Source organism: Dendrobates tinctorius, unplaced genomic scaffold (genome assembly GCF_039654945.1).
Source record: "Dendrobates tinctorius isolate UK_male_01 unplaced genomic scaffold, ASM3965494v1 ptg000154l, whole genome shotgun sequence".
NCBI lineage: Eukaryota > Metazoa > Chordata > Amphibia > Anura > Dendrobatidae > Dendrobates > Dendrobates tinctorius.
In genome coordinates, this window is record NW_027361821.1 from 9,190,953 (window position 1) to 9,206,169 (window position 15,217).

The following is a 15,217-nucleotide window of genomic DNA, read 5'->3' on the forward strand; positions in this document are numbered from 1 at the left end:
AAAGGGTCAGGTGTCACCCCGAGGTCAGTGATGGCTGCAGCTTCTCCTCTCCTCTGCAGCACATGTGGGAAAGGGTCAGGTGTCACCCCGGGGTCAATGATGGCTGCATCTTCTCCTCTCCTCTGCAGCACATGTGGGAAAGGGTCAGGTGTCACCCCGAGGTCAGTGATGGCTGCATCTTCTCACCTCTGCAGCACATGTGGGTAAGGGTCAGGTGTCACCCCGGGATCAGTGATGGCTGCAGCTTCTCCTCACCTCTGCAGCACATGTGGGTAAGGGTCAGGTGTTACCCCTGGGTCAGTGATGGCTGCAGCTTCTCTCCTCTGCAGCACATGTGGGTAAGGGTCAGGTGTCACCCCGGGGTCAGTGATGGCTGCAGCTTCTCTTCTCCTCTGCAGCACATGTGGGTAAGGGTCAGGTGTCACCCCGGGGTCAGTGATGGCTGCAGCTTCTCCTCTCCTCTGCAGCACATGTGGGTAAGGGTCAGGTGTCACCCCGGGGTCAGTGATGGCTGCAGCTTCTCCTCTCCTCTGAAGCACATGTGGGTAAGGCCTGTTTCACACTTCCGTTTTTGTGTCCGCCAAACGGATCCGTTTCCGTTTTTTTGACGGAAACTGATGCAAACGGATCCGTTTTAAAAAAAACGGATCCGTTTTTTTGATGGATCCGCGGTAACCACTAATGGAAGTCTATGGGACAAAAAAAACGGATCCTGCAAAAAATTGGCGGATCCGTTTTTTTACGGAAACCAACGGATTTTGACGGATTTGAAAAAACGGAAGTGTGAAACAGGCCTAAGGGTCAGGTGTCACCCCGAGGTCAGTGATGGCTGCATCTTCTCACCTCTGCAGCACATGTGGGTAAGGGTCAGGTGTCACCCCGAGGTCAGTGATGGCTGCATCTTCTCACCTCTGCAGCACATGTGGATAAGGGTCAGGTGTCACCCCGGGGTCAGTGATGGCTGCAGCTTCTCCTCTCCTCTGCAGCACATGTGGGAAAGGGTCAGGTGTCACCCCGGGGTCAGTGATGGCTGCATCTTCTCTCCTCTGCAGCACATGTGGGTAAGGGTCAGGTGTCACCCCGGGGTCAGTGATGGCTGCAGCTTCTCCTCTCCTCTGCAGCACATGTGGAAAAGGGTCAGGTGTCACCCCGAGGTCAGTGATGGCTGCATCTTCTCACCTCTGCAGCACATGTGGGTAAGGGTCAGGTGTCACCCCGGGGTCAGTGATGGCTGCAGCTTCTCCTCACCTCTGCAGCACATGTGGATAAGGGTCAGGTGTCACCCCGGAGTCAGTGATGGCTGCAGCTTCTCCTCACCTCTGGAGCACATGTGGGTAAGGGTCAGGTGTTACCCCGGGGTCAGTGATGGCTGCAGCTTCTCCTCACCTCTGCAGCACATGTGGGTAAGGGTCAGGTGTCACCCCGGGATCAGGGATGGCTGCAGCTTCTCACCTCTGCAGCACATGTGGGTAAGGGTCAGGTGTCACCCCGGGGTCAGTGATGGCTGCAGCTTCTCACCTCTGCAGCACATGTGGATAAGGGTCAGGTGTCACCCCGGGGTCAATGATGGCTGCAGCTTCTGCTCACCTCTGCAGCACATGTGGATAAGGGTCAGGTGTCACCCCGGGGTCAGTGATGGCTGCAGCTTCTCCTCACCTCTGCAGCACATGTGGATAAGGGTCAGGTGTCACCCCGGGGTCAGTGATGGCTGCAGCTTCTCCTCACCTCTGCAGCACATGTGGGTAAGGGTCAGGTGTCACTCTGGGGTCAGTGATGGCTGCATCTTCTCTCTGCAGCACATGTGGGTAAGGGTCAGGTGTCACCCCGGGGTCAGTGATGGCTGCAGCTTCTCCTCACCTCTGCAGCACATGTGGATAAGGGTCAGGTGTCACCCCGGGGTCAGTGATGGTTGCAGCTTTTCCTCACCTCTGCAGCACATGTGGGTAAGGGTCAGGTGTCACCCCGGGGTCAGTGATGGTTGCAGCTTCTCCTCACCTCTGCAGCACATGTGGGTAAGGGTCAGGTGTCACCCCGAGGTCAGTGATGGCTCTAGCTTCTCTCCTCTGCAGCACATGTGGGTAAGGGTCAGGTGTTACCCCGGGGTCAGTGATGGCTGCAGCTTCTCTCCTCTGCAGCACATGTGGATAAGGGTCAGGTGTCACCCCGAGGTCAGTGATGGCTGCATCTTCTCTCCTCTGCAGCACATGTGGGTAAGGGTCAGGTGTCACCCCGAGGTCAGTGATGGCTGCATCTTCTCTCCTCTGCAGTACATGTGGATAAGGGTCATGTGTCACCCTGGGGTCAGTGATGGCTGCAGCTTCTCCTCACCTCTGCAGCACATGTGGGTAAGGGTCAGGTGTCACCCCGGGGTCAGTGATGACTGCATCTTCTCACCTCTGCAGCACATGTGGGTAAGGGTCAGGTGTCACCCTGGGGTCAGTGATGGCTGCAGCTTCTCCTCACCTCTGCAGCACATGTGGATAAGGGTCAGTTGTCACCCCGGGGTCAGTGATGGCTGCAGCTTCTCCTCACCTCTGCAGCACATGTGGGTAAGGGTCAGGTGTCACCCCGGGGTCAGTGGTGGCTGCAGCTTCTCCTCACCTCTGCAGCACATGTGGATAAGGGTCAGGTGTCACCCCGGGGTCAGTGATGGCTGCAGCTTCTCCTCACCTCTGCAGCACATGTGGGTAAGGGTCAGGTGTCACCCTGGGGTCAGTGATGGCTGCATCTTCTCTCCTCTGCAGCACATGTGGGTAAGGGTCAGGTGTCACCCCGGGGTCAGTGATGGTTGCATCTTCTCCTCACCTCTGCAGCACATGTGGATAAGGGTCAGGTGTCACCCCGGGGTCAGTGATGGTTGCAGCTTATCCTCACCTCTGCAGCACATGTGGATAAGGGTCAGGTGTCACCCCGGGGTCAGTGATGGTTGCAGCTTATCCTCACCTCTGCAGCACATGTGGATAAGGGTCAGGTGTCACCCCGGGGTCAGTGATGGTTGCAGCTTATCCTCACCTCTGCAGCACATGTGGGTAAGGGTCAGGTGTCACCCTGGGGTCAGTGATGGCTGCATCTTCTCTCCTCTGCAGCACATGTGGGTAAGGGTCAGGTGTCACCCCGGGGTCAGTGATGGCTGCAGCTTCTCCTCACCTCTGCAGCACATGTGGATAAGGGTCAAGTGTCACCCCGAGGTCAGTGATGGCTGCATCTTCTCTCCTCTGCAGCACATGTGGGTAAGGGTCAGGTGTCACCCCGGGGTCAGTGATGGCTGCAGCTTCTCCTCACCTCTGCAGCACATGTGGATAAGGGTCAGTTGTCACCCCGGGGTCAGTGATGGCTGCAGCTTCTCCTCACCTCTGCAGCACATGTGGGTAAGGGTCAGGTGTCACCCCGGGGTCAGTGGTGGCTGCAGCTTCTCCTCACCTCTGCAGCACATGTGGATAAGGGTCAGGTGTCACCCCGGGGTCAGTGATGGCTGCAGCTTCTCCTCACCTCTGCAGCACATGTGGGTAAGGGTCAGGTGTCACCCTTGGGTCAGTGATGGCTGCATCTTCTGTCCTCTGCAGCACATGTGGGTAAGGGTCAGGTGTCACCCTGGGGCAGTGATGGCTGCAGCTTCTCCTCACCTCTGCAGCACATGTGGGTAAGGGTCAGGTGTCACCCCGAGGTCAGTGATGGCTGCATCTTCTCTCCTCTGCAGTACATTTGGATAAGGGTCAGGTGTCACCCCGGGGTCAGTGATGGCTGCAGCTTCTCCTCACCTCTGCAGCACATGTGGGTAAGGGTCAGGTGTCACCCTGGGGTCAGTGATGGCTGCATCTTCTCTCCTCTGCAGCACATGTGGGTAAAGGGTCAGGTGTCACCCCGGGGTCAGTGATGGCTGCAGCTTCTCCTCACCTCTGCAGCACATGTGGATAAGGGTCAAGTGTCACCCCAAGGTCAGTGATGGCTGCATCTTCTCTCCTCTGCAGCACATGTGGGTAAGGGTCAGGTGTCACCCCGAGGTCAGTGATGGCTGCATCTTCTCTCCTCTGCAGTACATGTGGATAAGGGTCAGGTGTCACCCCGGGGTCAGTGATGGCTGCAGCTTCCCCTCACCTCTGCAGCACATGTGGGTAAGGGTCAGGTGTCACCCCGGGGTCAGTGATGACTGCAGCTTCTCCCCACCTCTGCAGCACATGTGGGTAAGGGTCAGGTGTCACCCCGAGGTCAGTGATGGCTGCATCTTCTCTCCTCTGCAGCACATGTGGGTAAGGGTCAGGTGTCACCCCGGGGTCAGTGATGACTGCAGCTTCTCCCCACCTCTGCAGCACATGTGGGTAAGGGTCAGGTGTCACCCCGAGGTCAGTGATGGCTGCATCTTCTCTCCTCTGCAGCACATGTGGGTAAGGGTCAGGTGTCACCCCGAGGTCAGTGATGGCTGCATCTTCTCTCCTCTGCAGTACATGTGGATAAGGGTCAGGTGTCACCCCGGGGTCAGTGATGGCTGCAGCTTCTCCTCACCTCTGCAGCACATGTGGATAAGGGTCAGGTGTCACCCCGAGGTCAGTGATGGCTGAATCTTCTCTCCTCTGCAGCACATGTGGATAAGGGTCAGGTGTCTCCCCGGGATCAGTGATGGCTGCAGCTTCTCCTCAACTCTGCAGCACATGTGGATAAGGGTCAGGTGTCACCCCGGGGTCAGTGATGGCTGCAGCTTCTCACCTCTGCAGCACATGTGGATAAGGGTCAGGCGTCACCCCAGGGTCAGATGGCTGCAGCTTCTCCTCACCTCTGCAGCACATGTGGATAAGGGTCAGGTGTCACCCCGAGGTCATTGATGACTGCAGCTTCTCCCCACCTCTGCAGTGCATGTGGCTAAGGGTCCGGTGTCGTGGGAGATCTGCCTGAGGAAAAGGTGAAATGTGTGTAATTGATCCGCAGCCTGGCGAGAAATCCACGTGTCTTTTCATGCCGCATATTTTCATAAAGGAATGGATTTGCCTTCTGTACATGGGTGCTTTCCACAGCGCAGTGCACCACAATGCTATCCCCATATGCCCCAATTAATGTGCACCCTATTTATAGTGGTGCCAACTCTTCTTTAAAAGAAATATATTTTATTCTTCAAACCCTTGCTCGCAGTTTATAAATTTTACGCATTTTCAGAAATGGCCTCATTTTTGTATTTATCCTTTCTCGGAACTTTTTAGCCCATGATGAATCCACAAAAACATCTGGAAACCAAAAATGACTTCCACAATGGCGAACATAAAAAAAAAAGCAGAGGAACGCATTGAAACCATCTACGAAAAAGGTGCAAATGAGAAACGGGCGAAAAACGCCAAAGCCAAGGCACAAAAGGGGCAAATGCTGTAATACTTCAGGCCCTCTGTGCCAGATACGGGATTTTTTTGAATTTTCCTGTTCACTAAAGAAAAGACATAGCCTGAACGAACATGTGATGGTGTATAATAATAATCTTTATATAGCGCCAACATATTCCACAGCGCTTTACAGTTTAACAGTTTCAAAACACAAGTCATAAGTAACAACGTTAACAGTACAATAATTAAAGCAAAATAAGACGACCCTGCTCGTGAGAGCTTACAATCTACAATGAGATGAGGGAGATAGAATGTACAGGTGTGTATTTACAATTGTGTATTTACAATGAAGGATAGATGGAGATAGTGAATGGGCTACACACGCACACTTACACATAGAATGACTTTGATTAGTGAACGTGATAGGCCGCTCTGAACAAGTGTGTTTTGAGGGAGCGCCTAAAACTATGCAAATTGTGGATAGTCCTGATTTCTTGGGGTAGAGCATTCCAGTGGATAGGAGCAGCACGGGAGAAGTCTTGGAGTCGGGAGTGGGAGGTACGGATTAGTGCAGAGGTTAGTCGAAAGTCGTTTGCAGAGCGCAGCGATCGGCTAGGCCGATAGACAGAAATGAGGGAAGAGATGTAAGGGGGTGCCGCACTATGGAGAGCTTTGTGGGTGAGAACAAGTACTTTGAATTGGATCCTATAATGAATGGGCAGCCAATGTAAGGACTGGCGAAGAGCGGACGCGTCCGAGTACCGATTAGCCAGATGGACGATCCTGGCCGCTGCATTAAGTATGGACTGGAGAGGGGATAGTCGGGTGACGGGGAGGCCAATTAATAGAGCGTTGCAGTAATCCAGGCGGGAGTGGATCAATGCAACAGTGAGGGCTTTTGTTTCCGTAGTGAGAAAAAGGCGGATTCTAGAGATGTTCTTTAGGTGTAAGCTGCAAGAGCGGGCAAGACATTGTATATGGGATGTGAAGGAGAGATTGGTGTCAAACATAACACCCAGACAGCGCGCCTGCCACCGGGGTGTTATTGTGGTACCACCCACGGAGAGGGAAATGTCAGATTTAGGGAGGTTAGTAGACGGCGGGAGCAGAAGTAGTTCAGTTTTAGAGAGGTTGTTTCAGATAGAGAGTGGACATGATATTGGAGACTGCGGACAGACAGTCACTGGCTTTCTGTAGTACAGCGGGGGTAAGGTCGGGGGAAGACGTGTATAGTTGTGTGTCATCAGCATTAGGCTAAGTGCACACGTACCGGAACTCTCGCGGAAATTACCGCGAGAATTCCGGAATTCCAGTCCGCGGGAAAATCGCATTTTAAATTCCCGCGATTTTCCCGCGGAAAAACTAGCATTTTGCAAGCGTAATTAGCTTGAAAAATGCTAGCGTTCTCCAAGCGATCTGTAGCATCGCTTGGAGAACTGATTGACAGGTTGGTCACACTCGTCAAACATAGTGTTTGACGAGTGTGACCAACTTTTTACTACTGAGGCCACCTATGCGGCATCAGTAGTAAAAGATAGAATGTAAAAAAAAAAATAAAAAACTGTTATTCTCACCCTCCGACGTCCCGCGCATCCGTTCCCAGTAATCCTTTGCGAAAATGCCCGCGATGACGTCAGTTCTCGCGGGATCGCGACGTCTCGCGGTAATTCGCGATGACGTCGCGCGAATGACTGCGAGACTTCGCGATCCCGCGAGAAGGGACGTCATCGCGAGCATTTTCGCAAAGGACTACTGGGAACGAGAGCGTGAAGAGAAGCGGGAAGGCTGCGCGGGACGTCGGAGGGTGAGAATAACAATTTTTTTTTATTTTAAATTCTATTTTTTACAGGGATATGGTACCCAAAGCCCGGAGGACAGTCTTCTCTCCTCCGGACCATGGGTACCATCCGCAATTGTTCTGCTTACTTTCCGCATGGTGTGCACAGCCACATGCGGGAAATAAGCGGAACAATGCATTCCTATGGGTGCGGGATCGCCGCGATTCCGCAAATTAATGAGCATGCTGCGTTTTTTACCGCGAAGCGATTCCGCCGCGGTAAAAACCGCAGCATTAGCACAGCATTGCGGAATCCCATAGGAATGCATGGGATGCTTATTTTTCGCGTTTTCGCGGCAAAATCGCGCGGTTAAAACCGCCGCGGAAACGCGAAAAAAAGCCACGTGTGAACTCAGCCTAAAGATGTTACTGAAAGCCAAATCTGCTGATGGTCTGTCCAATTGGGGCCGTGTAGAGAGAGAAAAGAAGGGGGCCAAGGACTGAGCCCTGAGGTACCCCGACAGCAAGAGGAAGAGGAGATGACGTGGAGCCAGAGAACAAAACACTGAAGGAGCGGTCAGAGAGATAGGAAGAGAACCAGGAGCGTGCAGTGTCCTTAATGCCTAGTGACTGGGTGGTTGAATACTATATTCCCCATGGTTGCATGTCTTGTCGTTGTCCGACAGCCGCAACACATGCAGCCGTGGGGGCTGGAGTGTAGTATTTGAGCAGGCCAAAGATACTCTATTACCACACGAGCCTGATTGGATAACACCTTATCCTAGAACTCTTGCCCATCACTATAAAAGGGAACCTGTGTCGGTATGCTGATTAAAGTGATACCTGTGTGAAGTAAATACTTAGGTCCCAAAAAAATGAGGTATTCAAGGAGTGATACCTTTATTGGCTAACCAGAGAAATTATATTTCTCTGGTTAGCCAATAAAGGTTCCACTCTTTGAATACCTTTCTCATTTTTTTGGGACCTAAGTATTTACATCGATTTTTCTAGCTTACACGGTGCCACAATATTATTTTGTATTGTACATCGCAATACCTGGGTGATGAAATCCATCTTGTGGTTGTTGTGTAATCTTTATTGTCAGTTTTGAGTTAATGATATGCTCGTGCCCCAGGGTGGTCTGTTGGGGGGGTGGGTCTTCATGTGGTGCTCTGATTAGGTATTCATGTGTATGGGCTTATGATAGGTCACAGATCGCTCACTGACCTGCCCCCTATTTTACATACTGCATATATTCCTGACATCAGAGGGGAGAGTCAGGGAAGTATAGCTGGCCAGTCCTGCTGAAATTGGGTTCAGTGGACTCTTCATCTTATTTGTATGAGCTTCTTCAACTGGTTGCTCCAAGTGTGGAAATGATCCCCCATCTTGTAACTTTCAGACTGCTGGTACTCCCTCCCATCCCAAGAATAGACCCATGTGAATGGAGCAGTAGTCAATCATGCACAGTACCGCTTCTTTCATTCTTACAGGCGTGTAGGTGACCGAACAACCACTGCATTAGTCTGTCTCCAGCGGTCTTGACCCCAGTCTGCTCCATTCACTCAGGGCTCTTTAATGCCCCCTTGTCTGGATTTTTCTTGGCCCCAGACGATTTATTGCAAGCGATCAGAAAGTTATCCCCTAGCCGGTGGATAGTGGATATCTACCAAACATGGCACACATGGCCGTCAGAGACTTTAATTTAAATAGTCTAAAAACGATTGTATATGTGCCCTCAGAATACCCCATTAATTTGCATGAGACAACCGGTGACCTGTTTGAAAATGTATTTTTCTCCTACGCCTCATTGGGGGACACAGAGACAGTGGTGTTATGCTGCTTGCCACTAGGAGGACACTAAGTAAACCAGAAAAAAGTTAACTCCTCCCCTGCAGTATACACCTTCTCGCTGGATGAGATATCTCTAGTTCTTGCTTAGTGTCTATAGGAGGCACTTGGGTCTGGTTTCAGACCCCACCGTTTTTATTTTATTTTTGAATTTTCTGTAAATTTTTATTTTTTAATTAACTGAGTGAAGGGGGCGACGGTTCCTTTCTACGGCCCGCTCTCCCCCAAACCAACAACAGGCAAGCACGCGGAGTATACCTCCCCGTACATTTTCCTGCGACGTACGGGGCTGATTCGTCTGGCGATGATCCTTATGGTCCCGGTAATCCACGGATACGAAGGCAAGCGCATGGAGTGAAATGGAGAAAACTGGAACAGCGCTTACGAATGCCCTGAATCAGCCCCATAGCTCTCCATCCCCCTGCCATAAGGTGGATCGATTGAGCATACCCCTTTAAGAACTCCTCCAGCTCTGCTTCATCCACCAGGAGGATGAGAAGACCTGCATGGATGGCCCCGGACAGCACGGCCTGCCGAGCACTGGAGTGTAGGTATGGGGTCGGGTCCTGGCCCCCGGGAGAAGCGCTGACTTAGCGTCAGCGACGGTGCACCGGCGCCCCCCCCCCTCCGCTCTCGGCACTCGAAAATTTAGTCCCTGGCCTACTAGGCCGCAATTTGAATGGCGCCGCCCACTAGCCCTGCCCCCGGCGCCTACCGCGGGTAGGCCAAAAAAATTTAGCCCCCGGCTTACTATGACGCAATTTAAATAGCGCCGCCTGCGCTAACGTCGCCGCCCCCTCCTCTTGGCGCCTCTCATTACTTACGAGACGCGCAATCCTAATCTCGGGGGCCATATCCAGTGTAAGGACCAAAACGTTATATAAGATTACATGTCTTGTGGAAAATTAAAGCTGTGAATAAAACGAAAATTTCTTTTCTCTGCAATTGGGAGTGCCAGAGTTCCTATCTTTTTATGTCTTTCACCTCAGCCTGCTCTGGATACGAGCTGTGAGGCGTGCACACTGCCGGATACCGCTTTCCTCCCGGGGGACACAGTACAGGACCGTGGGTAAGCTGCATCTGCCCTCAAATTAAAGCTTAACCGCTTCCCGGCACATTCCCTGCAGCTGCAGACACTCTGCCGTTAACCCTTTCAGGAGCGCTATGTCTCAATCTAAGGAGGCTAAACGGGCTGCTAAGAAGCACACTGCGTTTTTTACCGTGTATACCACTTGCAATTCTGCCTTACCCAGTGCACAGACTAATCCGTTAAGCACGGACTGCGACCCGTTTTTCCATCTTTCACGGCAATTTGGGTCACTAAGGCAATGGCCGCTTGGGCAGAAGTCTTGATTACTTCCTTCCAGGGCACCAATCTTCCTCCGGAGGCAACCACTGTCGCCAGGCAGATAATTCACGCAGCGGACTTTGTAGTGGATGCCTCTTTTGATGCCGCAAATTGCGCTGCTCAAACTACCGCTAATGCGATATCCATTAGAACGGCCCTATGGCTCCGCGACTGTCGGGCGGATGCCACATCTAAAAGATCGTTGACTTCTCTCCCCTTTCAAACGGGTCGTCTTTTTGGAGAGAAACTAGACCAGCTCATTTCTGATGCTACCGGGGGGAAAAAGTAAATTCCTTCCTCAACAAAAGGCTGTTCGGCCGTTTTGCAACCAACAGCCGACGCTTTTTCGATCTTTTCACAACAATTCCGGTTGGTCCTCCTCTACCTTCTCTTCCGGATCAGGTCGGTCCCCGTGCGGAGGCAGAGGCTCCCAGGTCTCATACAGACCTAACCGCTCTTGGCCTAGGGCTTCTGGATCTAGGGGAGCCAGATCTCATAGATCTACCCAATGACTTGTTGCGGTATCTGGCGGACACCGACAAAGTAGGCGGTCGCCTACTTTCCTTCAGCCACACCTGGCTCGCGGTCGTCCACGACATGTGGGTCAGGGATTCTACTAGATAGAATTTTCTTCTTCCCCCTCCAACTCGGTTTTTCCCTTCTCCCCCCAAGAAAGAGACAAGAGCCTTCCTTCGGGCTGTTCAGGCTCTGCTAAGGGACAGAGTCATCATTCCAGTCCCTCATCACGAAAGGTTCAGAGAATTTTATTCAAACCTTTTTGTGGTTCCAAAGAAGGATGGGACGATGCGACCCATTCTGGATCTCAAACTGTTAAATCAGTTTGTCAGGATACGGCGATTCCGAATGGAATCTCTCCGATCAGTTGTTGCTTCCATGGAAAAAGGAGAGTTCCTAGCATCCATCGACATCAAGGATGCTTACCTTCACATTCCAATCCGCCCGTCCCACCAGCAGTTCTTGCAATTCACGAGGAACACTTCCAGTTCGTTGCCTTGCCCTTCGGACTCGCCACCGCCCCAGGGTCTTTACCAAGGTCATGGCGGCTGTCATGGCCATTCTCCATAGAAGTGGTGTTACCGTATCTGGATGATCTGCTCATCAAGAGTCCGTCCCTTCCAGACTGGGAGGAATCCGTGGATATAACAGTAAATACACTTTCGCGCCTGGGGTGGAAGATAAACTTCGAAAAGTCTTTCCCAAAACTGGCTCAGCAGATTTCCTTTTTAGGAATGATCTTGGACACTTCCCGCAGGTTGGTCATTCTCCCTCCAGAAAAGACCCAAGCCTTACAACAGGCAGCGCAGACTCTTTCCCGACCAGCTCCTCACTCCATTCGTTTCAGCATGAGAGTTCTCGGAAAGATGGTGGCAGCAATGGAAGCAGTTCCATTCGCACAGTTCCATCTCCATCCCTTACAACATGCGTTGCTTTTAGCTTGGGACAAGAACCCGTTCTCCCTGGACCGTCAGATCCTTCTGTCCCTGCGGGTCAGGCAAGCCCTCAGGTGGTGGACACTGAGGTCCTCCCTGAATCAAGGGAGGTCTTTTCTCCCAGTAAGATGGTTGGTAGTAACCACCAACGCAAGTCTTCTCGGCTGGGGTGCGGTCTTTCGTCACCACACTGCACAGGGTCGTTGGTCGACCCGAGAGTCACGTCTTTCCATCAACATTTTGGAGATACGAGTGATCAGATTAGCTCTACGAAGTTTCCACCATCTCCTCGCAGGTCACCCCATCAGGATCCAATCCGACAACGCCACGGCTGTAGCATATATCAACCGCCAGGGCGATACCCGGAGCAGGATGGCCATGCACAAAGTGAGTCACATCCTCCATTGGGCCGAGACCAACCATTCGCCCATCTCAGCAATTCACATCCCGGGCGTAGAAAATTGGGCGGCAGATTTTCTCAGTCGCCAAGGCATTGCCTCGGGAGAGTGGTCTCGTCATCCGGAAGTCTTTCAGCAGATTTGTCATCGTTGGGGGACTCCGGATGTGGATCTCATGGACTCAAGACTAAACAACAAGGTGTTGTGAATTCACTTTCAGGCCTACCTCTGGTTGCTGGTGAAGGTAGTGGAGATGGTTGTATTGACAGAGGGGTCGCGAGTTCTCTTTCCGGGCTCCCTCTGGTGGTTACAGGAGGTAATGGAGCTGATCTAATTAACAGAGGCCTGCCACCTGATAATGAGGAGGACGATTGGACATTGGGAGTTTCTGACTGGATTTAAGAAAGCCGACTCCCTCTATTCCTGCTGGTGATTTTTTCCTGCCTCCTGAGGTCTTAGTTTCTCGCTCAGTCCCTGCACTCTCAAGCTAAGTGTTCTTTTGCTATTGTTCACATTTGATTTAGTTTTGTCTATTTCGGTTTTGTGTGGTCAGCCAGCCTCGGCTGGAGCTGTGCTGAATTTCCATCCTTATGTTATTGTTTGTATCAGTTTGTTTTTGTCCCTTATTAGATTGGCCTCTCTTTGCTCTGTTTTCAGAATATACCAGAGTGCTGATATAGTAGGCGAAGTCTAGTGACCAGTATTTTTTCTATCAGACGTGTTGGGCATTTTTTGCAGGGTTTTTTGCGTGATTGCAGACAGTGTCTTTCCTGTCCTGTCTAGTTAGTTTGAGCCCCATCGTTTGTTCAGGCTATTTTCCTACCTGCGTTTGTGTTTTCATCTTGTTTCACCCACAATATATGTTTGGGGGCTATCTATTCCTTTGGGGTCTGCTCTGGGGCAGTTTAGATTTCCCCTTTCTTGTTTTAGGCTTATTTAGTTCTCCAGCTGTGTCGAGGCATCTAGGATCATCGTAGGTACGCTCCACGGCTACTGCTAGTTGTATGGATAGGATCAGGGGTCTGCAATCCGCTTAGTTACCAAGCTCTCTGGTTTTCTGTGGCTTAGCTTGGTCTTGCTTTCCTCCTCGGTGACCCGCTCATAACAACAAGGTGTGTCGGTTCATTGCCAGATCGCGTGATCCATGCGCCATCGGAGCGGACGCCCTAGTTCTGCCATGGCATCGGGTCTGGCTCCCGTACATCTTTCCCCCTCTTCCCTTGCTTCTGAGGATTATCAAGAAGATCAGAGCGGAGGGGAGTACCAGTGATCCTCGTTACGCCAGATTGGCCGCGCCGAGCATGGTATGCAGAACTAATACAACTAGTCACCGACGTCCCCTGGTGACTTCCAGATCACAAGGATCTGCTCTCACAGGGCCCGATTTACCACCAGAACTCCGGGGCCCTGTCTTTGACGGCGTGGCCGTTGAATCCTGGATTTTAGCACAGGCTGGGTTCTCTCACGAGGTGATTTCCACCATGATTAGTGCTAGGAAGCCTGTGTCCAGGCGCATCTACCACCGCACCTGGAAACCCTTCTTTTCATGGTGCAAGGATCATGGTCGATCCCCTCTGGTGTTTTCCATTCCGGCCATATTGGAGTTCCTTCAATCCGGATTAAAATCAGGCCTCACGCTTAGCTCGCTCAAGGGCCAAATTTCGGCCTTGTCAGTGCTTTTCCAACGCAAAATTGCCACCAAACTTCAGGTCAAGACGTTCATTCAGGGAGTTTCCCATGTGACGCCTCCTTATAGAAGGCCATTGGAATCATGGGACCTTAACCTGGTTCTCGGGGCCTTACAGGAGGCTCCTTTCGAACCGCTGCAGGACGTGTCACTGACCGTCCTCTCTTGGAAAGTGGTCTTTTTAGTGGCAATTACGTCAATCAGACGAGTTTCGGAATTGGCAGCCCTGTCCTGCCGTTCTCCGTTCCTGAATTTTCATCAGGACAAGGTAATTCTCAGGACGTCACCGTTCTTCCTGCCCAAGGTCGTCTCCTCTTTCCATCTCAATGAGGAAATTGTTTTGCCTTCCTTTTGTCCATCGCCAGTCCATCGCATTGAGAAGGCCCTTCACACCCTGCATGTGGTTAGGGCACTGAGACGGTACATCTCGCGGATGGCTCCCTTCCGCAAGTCAGATGCCCTGTTCATACTTCCAGAGGGGCATAGGAAGTGTCTAGCCGCATCAAAAGCAACGCTAGCCAGGTGGATTCATTTGGCGATTCAGGAATCCTACCGTGTCAGGAACGCGCCTGTCCCAGCGGGGATTAAGGCGCATTTTACCCGGTCAGTGGACACCTCTTGGGCCATTCGGCACCAGGCCTCGGCAGAACAGGTCTGCAAGGCTGTGACTTGGTCCAGTCTGCATACTTTTACAAAACATTACCAAATTCATTCTCAGGCCTCTGCGGATGCAGCTCTTGGCAGACGCATCCTGCAATCGGCAGTACCTCAGTGTTGACTCAGTGGTACATGGGGTATTAGCAGATGTATTCTCCCCACCCAGGGACTGCTTTCGGACGTCCCACTGTCTGTGTCCCCCAATGAGGCGTAGGAGAAATGGGGATTTTTGTGTACTCACTGTAAAATCCTTTTCTCCAAGCCTTTAATTGGTGGACACAGCACCCGCCCTGTTTAGTCTACTGGCTCATTGTAGCATTCTTAGGTTTTGACATAGTTATTGTTATTGTTGACGGTTTAAGCTCCTACTGCTTTTTTCACCGAACTGGAGATCTCTCATCCAGCGAGAGGGTGTATACTGCAGGGGAGGAGTTAACTTTTTTTTTTCTGGTTTACTTAGTGTCCTCTTAGTGGCAAGCAGCATAACACCCACTGTCTCCGTGTCCCCCAATGATTGGCTCGGAGAAAAGGATTTTACGGTGAGTACACAAAAATCCCTATATTTTGTATGTTTACATCTATAATGTATAGTGAAGGGATTCACTTGCATTATCTCCATTCTCATAATTTTTCATTAAAATGTTAGAGACAAAATTTGGCTCTATTTCTGGCGGTCTCTATGTTTATACAATACAGACCAAAAGTTTGGACACACCTCATTCAAAGAGTTTTCTTTATTTTCATG

General features: G+C 51.5%; 1 protein-coding gene across 7 annotated transcripts in view; it reads left to right on the forward strand.

Moving 5' to 3' along the window:
* XIAP (X-linked inhibitor of apoptosis) overlaps positions 1–15,217 on the forward strand; it is an 81,034-nt gene that overhangs the window by 23,637 nt on the left and 42,180 nt on the right. Inside the window, exon 1 of one of the 7 annotated variants that reach the window (XM_073547608.1) lies at positions 4,799–4,894. The exons of 5 other annotated variants lie outside the window; for them this stretch is intronic. Coding sequence is in view for 1 of the 2 variants with exons in the window: in XM_073547604.1 (XP_073403705.1) it covers positions 5,227–5,293 (67 nt within the window). In the remaining variant the exon portion in view is untranslated. Of the gene's footprint in view, positions 1–4,798; positions 4,895–5,192; positions 5,294–15,217 lie in introns of those variants that run through there. One more of the 7 variants, XM_073547604.1, reaches the window with a different exon arrangement.